Raw genomic sequence first — 13,236 nt, 5'->3', positions numbered from 1 at the left:
TAAGCAGTGGCTTTCAACCCAGGATGCATAGCACAGGCAACACTGAAGTTTTGAAATAATAAGAGATACCCAGGACCTACCATTGTACTACAGAATCCCAATCTCTAGAAGAGCCTTCTCATGAAGTCCCTTTGACAGGAGATTCTAAAGCAGAGCCTCAATAAGAATGACAAAGGGGCTCTGAGCTCCGGATTCCATTTCCTCTCCAGGAAGGAAGAGGTGAATGCAGCCGAGATCTGATGGGGTCTACCTGCATAGAAGGTTGGATTATCACACCACAGCCAGCACTCTGGAAGAAAATGCCAACGTGAGGGCTAAAGGAAGACAGACCCCAAACACAAAAGACTCCAACCTGCAGGGCCCTAGAGGAAGACTGACCAGATGAAACTGACAAGGACAAACCCAAATTCTGCACTAATGCACACAACCTAATGGATGAACACAAGAAACTGGGAACAGTAGGAGATCCTGAAGGGCTGAGGACAGTGGTCAGAGAGAAACAAGTATAGTTCGTTGTAACTTGTATGTGCCTTTTGAATTTTGCATCATAGGACTATATTAGCTCCTTTAAAAATCACTGGGGAAAAAAAAATACTTGGCAGAAGCACAGGACCTGGGAGAACGTGGCTGGATATAACTGGGATGTGTGCAATCTAGGGTTTTAGTTAACAAACACCCTAAGCAGATACAGTGTGGTGGCTGTCGAAATTAGCCTGACCTGAACTTCATGGTGGACAGGGGACATTCATGAAGTGGGGACTATCCCTCTGTGATCTGTGAAGTTCACTCCCTGTCTGGATCCCTGAGCCCTGGACTAGGCACCATATTCTGGGCAATATATGGATTAACACCTAAAATACGGCCCAAAAAGAGAAACTGGAGGAAACTGGAGCAGGAGTGGGTCATGGGATAGGGTTTGTCAGTCCAGGCAAGGAGAAGACTGGGTAGGGGGATCGTAGAGGTCTCCAAATATCTCCATTGGCAAAAGAGAAGAAACTGTTCTTCCTGAAGACAGAACTTCAGTTTGGTGTCCATGAGCACTGTAGGAAGGTATTTTTTGAGCTAAGGGAAAACGTCTTAACCTTTAGATCAGTCTCACAGCAGTATAGTGAGCTTACCATAGGATATACTTGACCTAGGGATGTAGGACCATGTCTCGGTCAGAGACAATACCAAGGAGATTCTTGCATCCACCAGGACACTTAACCTGGTGGACTCTGAGTCTGAACCCACCTGGATTCATGAGTAACACATAGGTACCAGTGCCAGGCCTTGTCAGATTTTGTCCCTCAGGTGATTATCCTGCTGTCACTCACTAATGACATCGACCTAGAAGCAGTGGGGGCAGTGCCAGAATAGCCACTAACCCAGGGCTGCAGAGCGTCAGACCAAAACCAGACCAAAACCGGGGCTTGGAGGGGATTTGGCAACTCCAGTAAGTGCACCCTCCCACACTTTTTTAAAACCAACATTTACTGAGCGCTTCTTTGTGGCTGGCCAGGGGCTACTGTGGGAGTCAACGAGGCAGGCAGGTCTTGCCCTGCTAAAGTGACCGAAAACCAACAAGAAAAATATTAGAAGGGATAAGCGCTAAAGAGAGAAACAGGTGCAGGAGGGGACTTTATGGGAGGTCAGGGATCAAAGAAGGCTTTCTGAGGAGGCGACGTTTATTCTGAGCTTGGAATGACGTCACTCTGCCTAGGGTATCTGGTCAACAAATAGCACTTGTGGTGTTCACCCACAGGGGCGCGGGGTTCTGTTTTGGCAGATGCCCAGCTGCCCTATGCCCACTTTTTCTCCGTTAGGGTCAAGAAGCATTTCTCCCAGGAAGCAGCATTAAGATACTGCGAATCCCACAGGGGCTTAGACAGTTCTGAAAGTTGGTTGAGGGTCATAACCAGTCCCTAGAGACAAATGAGCCTGGGGTCAGATATTCTAGAGGCGGATAACAGCAGTGCTCGCTTTATTGGGTCTTTGTGGGCATTAAATGAATAGATGCACTTAAAGCATCAAAGCGCCCGACACACAGTAAATGCTCAGGAAATGGTAACTACCTCGTTAAATATCAGTAAGTGTCAAAAGTCTCGCTCTGGACTCGTTAAAGGCCAGGCCTCTTCCTGCGCCTGGGTTTCTCCCACTGTCCTCTGGCCGCAGCACTGGGTGCACTCAGGGTTAGGATCTCCCGAGCCTCTCCACACCCCTGAGGCCTCGGGGCGGTATACAGTCGAGGAATCCGACGCCGCAGAGACGTGGGTGGTGGAGGCTTGGAACCGATGCATCGCTCCAGGCAGCCCACTACCCGCCCCTCTGTGCCCCGCCCCCGCGATGGCCCCGCCCTCCACATAGAATGGCCCCGCCCCCTCCTAGCCCGAAGCCGGCCCGGCCTGCGAGCTCCTTTAAGGCAGCCTGCGGGAAGAGAAGAGCGTGTTTTGCCCCCTCCGACGCCGCCGAGGTAGAGGCTTCACCTTTAAGGCGGCGCGAGGACTTCTGGGAAGGCCGGCGGGATGGAGGCGGCGGGACCGGCTCACGGCTGCGGGTCCGGGTGAAGCGGGGCGGGAGCCGGAACCTGAGCAGGACCCGGGTCGGAGCCTCTGGGAGGCGTAGGTCCGCGCGGGCCGATACGGCCAGGAGAGGGGCCCCTGGGTCGGCCTAGGGGACGGTCATGGGCGCTGCGTGCGGGAGAACAAGGCCGGCCTGCTGGGAGGGGGCGCGGTCCTGGGTGGCCGGGGGCGGGAGCTCGGCCTTTTTAGGGAGGGGTCCGCGGGGCGTCGCGTCGACCTATGGGGAGGGGTCATTGTGGGCGCGGCCTGGTGCGGGGGAGGATGAAGAAGCCAAGATTTCAAGGCTTCTCTAGGGGGAGGGTCTCCAAATGGTCGGCCTTCCTAGAGGAGGGGCTCTGTGACTCGGCCTAGGGGAAGGGGCTGCCCGAAGGCTTGGGGCTGGATCTCCTAGAAGGCCTGGGGTCTCCCCAATGCGAGTAAGCCTCCATGATCCCCGTAGGACCGCCCTCTAGCGCTCCCCGTCCTGACTAAGGGAGTCCCCGGGGAAGTCCCGAGGCTGCAGCCTAAGCCGGCCTGAGCGGGTGGTCTGGGCCCAATTCGAGTCCAGCCTCACCGGCCTCACCGCATTGCGTCTCCCCGGCCGCGACGAGCTGGGCGCGCCCCCTGCAGGCCGAGCGCCGGCACGGCACGGGTTGCCGGCTTGGGGACCCAGGCACCCTGGGGACCCAGGCGTCCGGGGACCCGAGGTGTTTACCTAATCCGGGGCGGACGGCGGTGTGGCCCCAGGCCCGGCACCCGCCTGCCCGCCCCCTCGCCCTCACAGGCGGCACGCCATGGCTACGATGGTGCTTCCGCGGGAGGAGAAGCTGAGCCAGGATGAGATCGTGCTGGGCACCAAGGCCGTCATCCAAGGCCTGGAGACCCTGCGCGGGGAGCATCGTGCCCTTCTCGCTCCCTTGGTAGCTCATGAAGCTGGTGAGGTGGAGCCCGGCTCACAGGAGCGGTGTGTCCTCCTGCGTCGCTCCCTGGAAGCCATCGAGCTGGGTCTGGGGGAGGCCCAGGTAGGCTGGTCTGGGATGCTGAGGTGGGAGGTAACGGGAGGGATGGAGCCTTCCAGAGGAATCCAGGCAGAGTAGGAACAGAATCTGAGCAGGGAACCTGCGGCCTCTGGAGCCCATGGTAAGACCCCAGATCTGATGAAAAATGAATGAACTTTGGAAACCCCAGCTGAGTGCCTTGCCTCAAGAGAGCCTGATCATCCTTTAGCCCCCACACAAAACCCTGTTCCTGGCTTCTCTGATGGGTAGCAGAGACTGAATGGCATAGGAAAACAAAAAGGAAATCCTTAAGAACCGCTCCTCCCCACCCCATTCATTCTCTTATTCATTCCTTCACAGGTAAGTTATCAAGTGCCTACTATGTGCCAGACAGTCTGTTATGTGCTAGAGACACAGGTCCAACAAGAGTGTCAAGATCTCTGCCCTGGTCCACTGGGGAGAGAGTAAAAAACACACATATGTTACATGTTGTGGTAAATTGTACAAAGAGAAGAATAAGACCTTGTGATAGCTTATAGCAGGAGGTCTTATTTATTGCTCAGGCAAGAATTCTGAGGAAGTGACATTTAAACCAAGACCTGAAGGAGGGAATGAACCGGTCTCCAGAAAAGGGAGAGAAGCAAGAGGTTATATGTGCAAAGGTCCTGAGATAGGAAAGATCTTCTTGTGGTAGGAGAAATGAGAGAAGACCTAACTAGAGCTTCCTGGGGGAAGGAGAGGGACAGAAGAGGCCTTTGGAAAGGCAGGGGCCAAATCATGCTGTACCTTAGTAGTTTGGCTTGTATTCTCAGAAAAGCAGGAGGCCTTTGAAGGGTTTCAGTAGTTAAGAAACACAGTAAGCCTTAGGTTTTATTTTATTTTTTTAAAGATTTTATTTATTTATTCATGACAGACAGACAGAGAGAGGCAGAGACACGGGCAAAGGGAGAAGCAGGCTCCATGAAGGGAGCCTGATGTGGGACTCGATCCTGGGTCTCCAGCATTAGGTCCTGGGCTGAAGGCGGCGCTAAACCACTGAGCCACCTGGGCTGCCCAAGCCTTAGATTTTAAAAGCTCTGTCTGGGGGCATGTGAATGACGCAGTAGAACATGTGATTCTTGATCTCAGAGTTGTTCAAGCCCCGTGTTGGGTATAGAGATTACTTTTTGTTTTAAGTCTTAAAAAATAATACATAAATAAGTACTCCCTTTGGCTGAGGTGTGGAGAATGAACCAGAGTCAAGGGTGGAAGGAGGTAGCAGGTGGTTAGCAAGTCACTGCTGGAATTCAAATGGGAAATGGTAGCTTGGACTACAGAGGTGGCCAGGAGGGAGGAGAGAAGGGGCCCAGTTCCAGATATGTCTGGAGGTGGGTCCAGCAGGACCTGGAGATGGAGTAGGGGGGAGAGAGGAGGGCAAAGTAACTCCCAGATGTGTGGTTTAAACAAGTGAAGGGGACAACAGAGCCTGGATGATCAGGGGTTCTGTTTTGGACCTCTACGTTGGGGCTGGGAGGATGGTGTGCAGATGGAGATATTCAGAAGGCACTGGGGTGTATAAGGAGTACACACTTTCTCCGTGGGAGAGCCTTGGCCCCTTCGAATCTTGGCTGAGATGCTGCCTGGCTCCATGAATCCTGGACAGTTGGTATCATCTTGGTTTCCTTGTCTTTAAAATAGGGATCATGCCATCTGCTGTGTATATTTCCAGGCTGTTTAGGGAATTTTTTAAAAAGCTAGTGGTTGTGAAAACACCTGTCACTTACACATTTGCTAATCAACTAGAAAGTGTAGGGTCCCAGACAGCCTGGCCCTCTGGAGGGCAATGTGCTGGTCATTCCATCCTGGGCTAGTTGGCTGCCAGGTACAGAGATAAACACAGGGGGTCCCCTCCTGGTGTGCAGAGGCACCAACACAGATGGGCAAGAGGATGGCATGGAGGCAAAGTGCCCTTCTTTCCTAGGACTGCAGAAATGACCCCAGCTGTGAAGGATGGAGAAAAAGTAGAGGGAGTTGAGCCTATGCAAGGCTCCAAGGCAGGAAGAGCCTAAAAGCTCAGGAGAAGAGTCCTAGAGGTTGGAAAAAGGGGTAGGGCTGAAGCTGAGGCCTCTTGGTCCCTTTTCCCTGTGATTCCCAGACCATCTGGGGCCTGGGACATGTATACCTCTCATTTCTGGGAGCTGTATAAGGCCAGAGGCCTACCTGGGCAGAAATCAGGATGGGGTCTTTTGGTGGCCCTTCAGCCATTTATCAGGGTTCTTAGGAAATTGCTAGCCCTGGGAAAGGGAGCAATGGAATAGCGGCTGTGGCAGCAGAGCTGGAGTACAACTCCCAGGAGAGACAAAAGAAGAGAATGGCTAGCTCAGGGAAAGTGCAACACCCCAACTAGCCCTCTTTGTGATAAACTCAGTGAGGTGGGAATTGGTTTTGTTTTTTGTTTTTTTTTTTTCTTAAGATTTTATTTATTTATTCATGAGAGACACACAGAAAGAGGCAGAGACATAGGCATAGGGAGAAGCAGGCTTCCTGCGGAGAACCCAGTGCAGGACTTGATCCCAGGACCCTGGGATCACGACCTGAGCCAAAGGCAGATGCTCAACCACTGAGCCACCCAGGTGTCCTTGAATTGGGGTTTTTAATGCAGAAGACTAGCTAGAGGCCCAGGAAAGGGGATGGACTTTCTCAGAGTCCACCAGGGTCAGCCTGGGAACCCAGGGCTCCTGACTCCAGAAGAAAGGAGCCAGGGGTCCCAAACCTCCTAGATTCAGGTATTGGGACTAGGGTGTAGTTGGGGTCTTGGGGGATAATTCCCTTGATGACAGGAAAACTTGAGGACAGGAGAACTCAGTCCTGCAGCTCTTCATAGGCACAGCCAGGCCCCAACACCCCAGGAGGCCCAGGCCAGGGGTGGACAGTGTTCTAACCCTCATCTTGGCTGGCTGGTACAATAGGTGATCCTGGCACTGTCGAGTCACCTGGGGGCTGTGGAGTCAGAAAAGCAGAAACTGCGAGCTCAGGTGCGACGCCTGGTACAGGAGAACCAGTGGCTGCGAGAGGAGCTGGCTGGAACACAGCAGAAGCTACAGCGCAGTGAGCAGGCTGTAGCCCAGCTCGAGGAGGAGAAGCAGCATTTGCTGTTCATGAGCCAGATCCGCAAGCTGGATGAGGACACATCCCCCAGCGTGAGCCCCTACCATGGCCACTGCAAGGCCATGGCGGGGTGGGGGGAGGCCTGGAAGTCGGGATGGACATGGGGAAGACTTGGCTCTGCCCAGCCACTGACACTTGGGCTACCACACCCTCCTTCCCTGATGCTCTTTCTGTCCTCCCCAGGAGGAGAAGGGGGATGTCCCCAAAGACTCTCTGGATGACCTGTTCCCCAACGAGGAGGAGCAGAGCCCAGGTGCAGAGGGGCAGCTGGTTCTGGGGGTGGAGGAAGGGAGGGCTGTGTCAATTCCTTGTCCTTGGGACCCAGAAGTCGCTAGAAACAGCGACTGAAAGGCTGCCATGTTCTTTCCTGCGTCATTTCTGGTCACATCCCAGTATGTTAGAGTTTAAAAGGCAGGTTTCACATGTTGCTTCTCTCTCCCTAAGCTCTGAGAAATGGGTATCACAGTTTAGAGCTTTGGAGCAGCCTGGCCTGGGTTCCAGTCCCACTCTGCCACTAGTCTTTCTGGGACCACTGTTTTCTTTGCCTCTTTGAGCCTCCTCTGAGGGTTCAAGAGGATGCATGCACAGTACTGAGTCCTAGGTCAATGCTTGCCTTGCGAGTAGTGTCGAGCACTCATATCAGAGTCTCCCTTCTGTAGATGGAAGGCTGTGTCTTGGCGGTTAGGTGGCTTGCTCTAGAACACACAGCTTGAGATATTTGGGCTGGGATTCTACCCACTCTACAGGTGGGGGAAACTGGGGCAGCATAGCTAGTGACTTGCCTAGGGCTACATGTCAGGTAGGTCAAAGGCATGGCTGGTGTGTGCCAGCCCAGCCCAGGAGGCAGTTGGTACATCTGATCTGCCCTTGGCCTTGCAGCCCCCAGCCCTGGAGGAGGGGATGTGGCTGCCCAGCATGGGGGCTATGAAATCCCAGCACGGCTCCGCACCCTGCACAACCTGGTGATTCAGTACGCCTCACAGGGCCGCTACGAGGTGGCCGTGCCACTCTGCAAGCAGGCACTTGAGGACCTGGAGAAGACCTCAGGCCATGACCACCCTGACGTCGCCACCATGCTGAACATCCTGGCTTTGGTTTATCGGTGAGGGCTTCTCTGGCCACAACCATCCATGGGAGTGCCTGTAAACTTCCTGAAGGCTCCAGCCCTGGGTCACAAACCCTCAGTCCCTGCTATAAGCTAGGACTTAGAGCTCAGCAGCTGGGCTCTATCAGGCAGTTGGGTAGCATAGAAAAGATTATGGTCAGAGAGGGCTGAGCCCACAGGGTGCCTAGGCTTCTCTGAACCTGGGCTACAAATGTGAAAAAGGCTTAGTCTATTGGAAGAGAAAGTCTTGGCCATAACTAGGGATGAGGACAGTAGATAAGGACTCAAGGACACCAGGGAGGCAGCACAGTTTCTCTGGGCATCAAGTTTAAGAAAGGTCTCTGGTGAAAGATGAGTTGGCCCAGAACATGAAAGGACTGGAAAAGTTTTCTTTGGCAGAAAAACAGTATGAGCAAAGGCCCTGGGGAATAGACAACATGGTACACTGGGCATAAGGAAGTAGGGGTAAAATCCTGGGGAGTCTGCCTCAAACCCCAGCACTCAGTGCCCTGGTGAGTTGTGAGTGAACTGTCCTAAGTACCCCCAAGCTCCTAGAGGGCAGGGGCTGAACAGGTCTCCCCAAACTCTGGGTCATAATCCTGTCCACTCATCAGTAAATACCACTCTGAGAGTGACCAAGGGGATCTGGGACCACTATGGGAGGGTCTCAGGCTGGAGGGGAACCCTCACCATGCTTCTGCCTATACCCAGGGACCAGAACAAGTACAAAGAGGCTGCCCACCTGCTCAATGATGCCCTGGCCATCCGTGAAAAGACACTGGGCAAGGATCATCCGGCTGTGAGTAGAGTGGGTAGGAGGTGGGGGCTGCCCCGGCCCTGAGCAAGGCCCTGGGTCATTGAGCCTCCATTCCCCCACCCCTCAGGTGGCTGCAACATTAAACAACCTGGCAGTTCTGTATGGGAAGCGGGGCAAGTACAAAGAGGCCGAGCCATTGTGCAAGCGGGCACTGGAAATCCGGGAGAAGGTAGGAGCAGGCAGGGCTGGGCAGGCCGGGTGGGCCCAGCAGCCAGGGGCCTGGGCCAGCACTGAGCCCAGCCACTGGCTCCCACTCCTATCCCAGGTCCTGGGCAAGTTTCATCCGGATGTGGCCAAGCAGCTGAGCAATCTGGCCCTGCTGTGCCAGAATCAGGGCAAAGCTGAGGAGGTGGAATACTACTACCGGAGGGCACTGGAGATCTATGCCACACGTCTTGGGCCTGATGACCCCAACGTGGCCAAGACCAAGAACAACCTGGTACTCTGGGCCAGGAGTGGGGAGAGAGAAGAGGATGTGGGAGGAAGGAAGGAAGGAAGGAAAAGGCTCTGCTCCCTGCATCCTGCTCACTCTGGCTGCCTTCCTCCAGGCCTCCTGCTACCTGAAGCAGGGTAAATACCAGGATGCAGAGACGCTGTACAAGGAAATCCTCACCCGTGCTCATGAGAAGGAGTTCGGCTCTGTCAATGGTGAGTCTGATCATCATGTGCCCCCAGCTCACACAGCACAGGCATACTCAGCCATCGGTATCCAGGGCAAATACTTGAGCTGGACGGGCCCTTATGGGGTCTGGCTGGTCCCCAACCACTTGTGCACACATGTGAACACACTCAACTGACACAGCCTCCTGGGTCCTGCTGGTGCTATATACACCGTTTGCATAGCCCATGCCCTGGGCCCAGAGTCTTTTCCCCTTCCTCTGCTGAGCAGTTCCTTCTCACCATGAAGGCTCTCCCCCTCTGGGAAGCCACCTTCCAGCCTCCAGTGATCAGTCATTTCCTGCTCTGAAATGGGCAGGATTATGGGGCTGGGACTATGGGATTACGGGATTGTGGGGATAGCTGGGCTATCATTCAGAACTAGCATGTGTCTCAGGCTGTGGGTTTAAGGATCTGCTCCCCTCAGCCCTCAATCGCAAGCCCCTCGAGCACAAGCCTGTGCCATGTCATCTCCATGTTCCAGAAGAGGGTCAATAATGTTTTGAGTCTGTTTTTTGTTCACATGTTCGTTCATTCATTCATTCATACATTCAACAAAACCCAACCCTGATCCTCCCTGGGTACTCCTGACCTCCTCCCCAGACCCTAGTCCTCCTATGTTTCAACCAGGAGAAGCCTATACAGGAGGCTGGTGACAGCCCCCTTTCTCCCCCCAGGGGACAACAAACCCATCTGGATGCATGCAGAAGAACGGGAGGAGAGCAAGGTAGCTCTATGGGCAGGGCTAGGGTGGTCTGGAGAGGGAGGGTGAGGCTAGGGATGTGTAGAGGGGAGGGACTTCTGTCACCTTCCTGACCATTCCTTCCCCCAGGACAAGCGCCGGGACAGCACCCCCTATGGGGAATATGGCAGCTGGTACAAAGCCTGTAAAGTAGACAGGTGAGGACAGCAGGGCAGGGCTGGAAGTAGAGCAGGTGGCAGGGAAACAACATCCTGGTGGGATCCAAGTCCAAGCTCTACACTCCATAATGTTCACCCCCAGAACACACACCTTTGTCAACTTGTCTTACAAGACCTGGGTCACAGGCCACCTGTTGCAAAAATGCTTTCTGCACTGGGACAGCCTGATTATCTTGCTCTTGGGCTCCCAGCTTTGAGTCCTGGTGGCAACATCCCACTCAGAGCTTGGAGGCCAGGTCCCCAACCCTAGGAACTAGAGATGATTCCAAGACAAAGACAGGAGAGTCTAGGTAGGCCTAACACAGGACTTGACACAGGAGGGGAAAAGATTCTGGTTGGCTGGATGGTTCCTCGGGGCCCAATGGGGTGGATGCTAGGATGGGCCTAGTTCCTGGGGAACACTGACTTTGAAACTACCCTGCTGTCCCGTCCACAGCCCCACAGTCAACACTACCCTGCGCAGCTTGGGAGCCCTATACCGGCGCCAGGGGAAACTAGAAGCTGCACATACCCTGGAGGACTGTGCCAGCCGCAGCCGCAAGCAGGTGGGCCAATGGGCCTGAGGGGTGCAGGCAGGCACCTGTGTGGCCCTGTGTGTTCCAGTCAGGATTCATGGCTCCACCTGATGTGCCCTGCCACCCCTTCAGGGCCTGGATCCTGCAAGCCAGACCAAGGTAGTGGAACTGCTGAAAGATGGCAGCAGTGGGAGGGGAGATCGCCGTGGCAGCCGAGACATTACTGGGGGTGCTGGGGCTCGGCCTGAGTCTGACCTTGAGGAGGCAGGGCCTGCAGCTGAATGGAGTGGGGTGAGTCTCGGGGCTGGGGTGGGCCAGGAGGCTGTGTTGTCAGTGTGGCAGAGAGACAGCCTCGTCCACCCCACAGGACGGCAGTGGTTCCTTGCGGCGCAGTGGCTCCTTTGGAAAACTCCGAGATGCCCTGAGGCGTAGCAGTGAAATGCTGGTGAAGAAGTTGCAGGGTGGTGGCCCCCAGGAGCCTCCTAACCCCAGGTGAGCCTCTGCCGCTGATGGGCCCTCCACCCAGGTGAACCTCTCAAGAATCCACCCAGTAACCTACCAACCCCAGATGAGCTCCGGATCCAGGTGAACTCCCTCATCTCTCTCCAGCTCTACCCACCCACCAGATCTACTCCCCTCCCATCAGCCTCCGTCTCCAGCTCCAACCAGACCCCTTCCCATGTCCTCCCTCAGCTCCCCCTGGGCAAATCCAGGCATTCCTTTCTCCTCAGGATGAAGCGGGCCAGTTCTCTGAACTTCCTCAACAAGAGTGTGGAAGAGCCAGTCCAGGTAGGGCTGGGTGGGTTTTGGAGCACTGGGCAGTGAAGCCCAGGCCCCAGGGCCCAAAGACTGCATGTCCTGTGTACTTGCCAAGCTTGTCAATCGTCTATTTAATCTAGAAACATTTAAAGCTCTGTGCCAGGCCTGGCTTTGGGCTGGACACAGGGAGACAAATGAGGGAAACCCAGTTCCTGCCTGGGGTGGACATGCAAGTGACCTGTGCCAACACAGTAACTGTGGAGGTACCAGAGCACCAGGACATGGTCAGGGGCCCCAGCTCAGGGACTCTGGCTGCTCAGGCCCCTCTGACCAGGGAAGTAGAGACTGGCAACAGCATGAAGCTGAGCCGCCCGCTCCCTCTGCCCACAGCCTGGAGGCACAGGCTTCTCTGACAGCCGCACCCTCAGCTCCAGCTCCATGGACCTCTCCCGACGAAGCTCCCTCGTGGGCTAATCCTGAAGGGGCAGCCAGTTGCCAGAGCCTCCACGCGGCACTGCCCCCATCCCCAGCCCTTCGCATGGGCCTGCTGCTTGCCCCACCTGTCTCTCCCAAGGACCCCTGTCTTTTCTGTTCAATCTCAGGGTAACCTCCTCCCTTGTCATCTCAGCCTAAGCCCTGGAGGCTGGGCCTGCCCGCTCCAGCTCCACCCCAGCTCCACCCCTTATTTATTCCATCCAGCAGGGCCCCCTCTTCTGTAGGGTCAGGGCCAGGTAAGAGGCTGGCCAGAGTCTCCAACGTAGAGACTCAGCGGCCCGCCCTCCCCAGGCCCCGAAGCCGAGAACACTAAACACCTCCCATCCCTTCAGCACTCCTGTCCTCCTGCCCCCTTCCCCGCCCCGTCCCCGGCCGTTGCTTCTGTATATAGAGAAATAAGTTATTGGCCGCGTCCCTCCCATCAGTCCACGGTACTGCCCGGTTCTCCCCTCACCCCGCCCTTCTCTAGGGGTACCGCCCAGGCCTTAATCATCCCCATTCCGCGCGGTGGTATCTTCCAGGCTCTACATCTCTGGGGCGGCGCCTCCCCAAAGGGTTCCCTGGGCTTTCACGCGCTCCTCCTGGCCTCTGAGGGACGCGTTGAGCCCCACCATCGACCCGCGCGCCCCAGGACGGAGTGCCCCCCCCTTGCCCGTCCTCTCACCGCCGGGCCCTGCCCAGCATCCCGGCCTTATGCACTGCCCCTTCCTCCAGGCCCCGCCCGGCCCAGGCACGGCCTGACCCCGCCCCGGGCACCGCCTGTCGAGCCATCCTGCCACGCCTCCCATGCCTGCAGCTTCTCGCGAGGGGCAGTGACGGCCCCTGTGGCAGGAGGGGCTGCCCCAGTTGAGGGGTGAGGCTGTCGCTCTCTATTTTCAAATGTTGCTGTAGAAATAAAGACCGTTTGAATCTGAGTCGGTCTTGTTTTGGGGCGGAGGCCGGGGGCTCCTCGCGTCTCTAGGTTGGGGGTGAGGTCGGGAGAGGCTGCGAGCGAGCGTGCGTGTGTCGCTCAGGTCCTGTCCCGCGCTGCTGGAGCCCAGATATTTGGCTCCTATCCCGGATTTGTTTGGGGGCCTCACAGATCCAGTTTTTTCTAGCACCCTTCATCTCTGAGATTCTAGAGACCGCGGGCTTGGAATTCTGCCCCTTACCAAGTAAACTATTTCACCTTGAGCGAGTTACTGAGACTTTTCCATCTATACAATGTGGGTGACGACACCCTCCGGGGGCACTGTCTGAATTAGAAGTGCCAGCACAAGACCCCCCAAATAAATGAACTAAT

The 13,236-nt window shown here is 55.6% G+C and overlaps 1 protein-coding gene across 5 annotated transcripts; it reads left to right on the top strand.

The window, feature by feature from the left end:
* The first annotated feature begins 2,431 nt into the window (after positions 1 to 2,431).
* Positions 2,432 to 12,868, top strand: KLC2 (kinesin light chain 2). 5 transcript variants are annotated; one of them, XM_041723621.1, is made up of 16 exons: positions 2,432 to 2,452; positions 3,288 to 3,562; positions 6,487 to 6,717; positions 6,869 to 6,938; positions 7,565 to 7,787; positions 8,502 to 8,589; positions 8,675 to 8,776; positions 8,873 to 9,046; positions 9,156 to 9,255; positions 9,942 to 9,991; positions 10,097 to 10,164; positions 10,622 to 10,730; positions 10,833 to 10,991; positions 11,068 to 11,192; positions 11,432 to 11,489; positions 11,850 to 12,868. In XM_041723621.1, the coding sequence occupies exons 2-16, from the start codon at positions 3,335 to 3,337 to the stop codon at positions 11,931 to 11,933; spliced, it is 1,869 nt and encodes a 622-aa protein (XP_041579555.1). In that variant the 5' UTR covers positions 2,432 to 2,452; positions 3,288 to 3,334; the 3' UTR covers positions 11,934 to 12,868. The 5 variants fall into 5 exon arrangements, with proteins under 5 accessions (XP_041579555.1, XP_041579553.1, XP_041579554.1 ...); XM_041723619.1 differs by lacking the exon at positions 2,432 to 2,452 and adding an exon at positions 2,460 to 2,600; XM_041723620.1 differs by lacking the exon at positions 2,432 to 2,452 and adding an exon at positions 2,460 to 2,604 and having other exon boundaries at positions 3,325 to 3,562.
* Positions 12,869 to 13,236: the final 368 nt, after the last annotated feature.

This window comes from Vulpes lagopus, chromosome 11 (genome assembly GCF_018345385.1).
Source record: "Vulpes lagopus strain Blue_001 chromosome 11, ASM1834538v1, whole genome shotgun sequence".
NCBI lineage: Eukaryota > Metazoa > Chordata > Mammalia > Carnivora > Canidae > Vulpes > Vulpes lagopus.
The sequence above is the reverse complement of the archived record's forward strand: the minus strand, read 5'-3'. Positions and strand labels throughout refer to the sequence as shown.

Coding starts and splice junctions, on each gene's coding strand:
- KLC2 (XM_041723621.1), top strand. CDS start 3,335: ATGGCTACGATGGTGCTTCCGCGGGAGGAGAAGCTGAGCCAGGATGAG. Junction 3,563..6,486: donor TGGGTCTGGGGGAGGCCCAG/GTAGGCTGGTCT, acceptor CTGGTACAATAG/GTGATCCTGGCACTGTCGAG. Junction 8,777..8,872: donor CACTGGAAATCCGGGAGAAG/GTAGGAGCAGGC, acceptor CTCCTATCCCAG/GTCCTGGGCAAGTTTCATCC.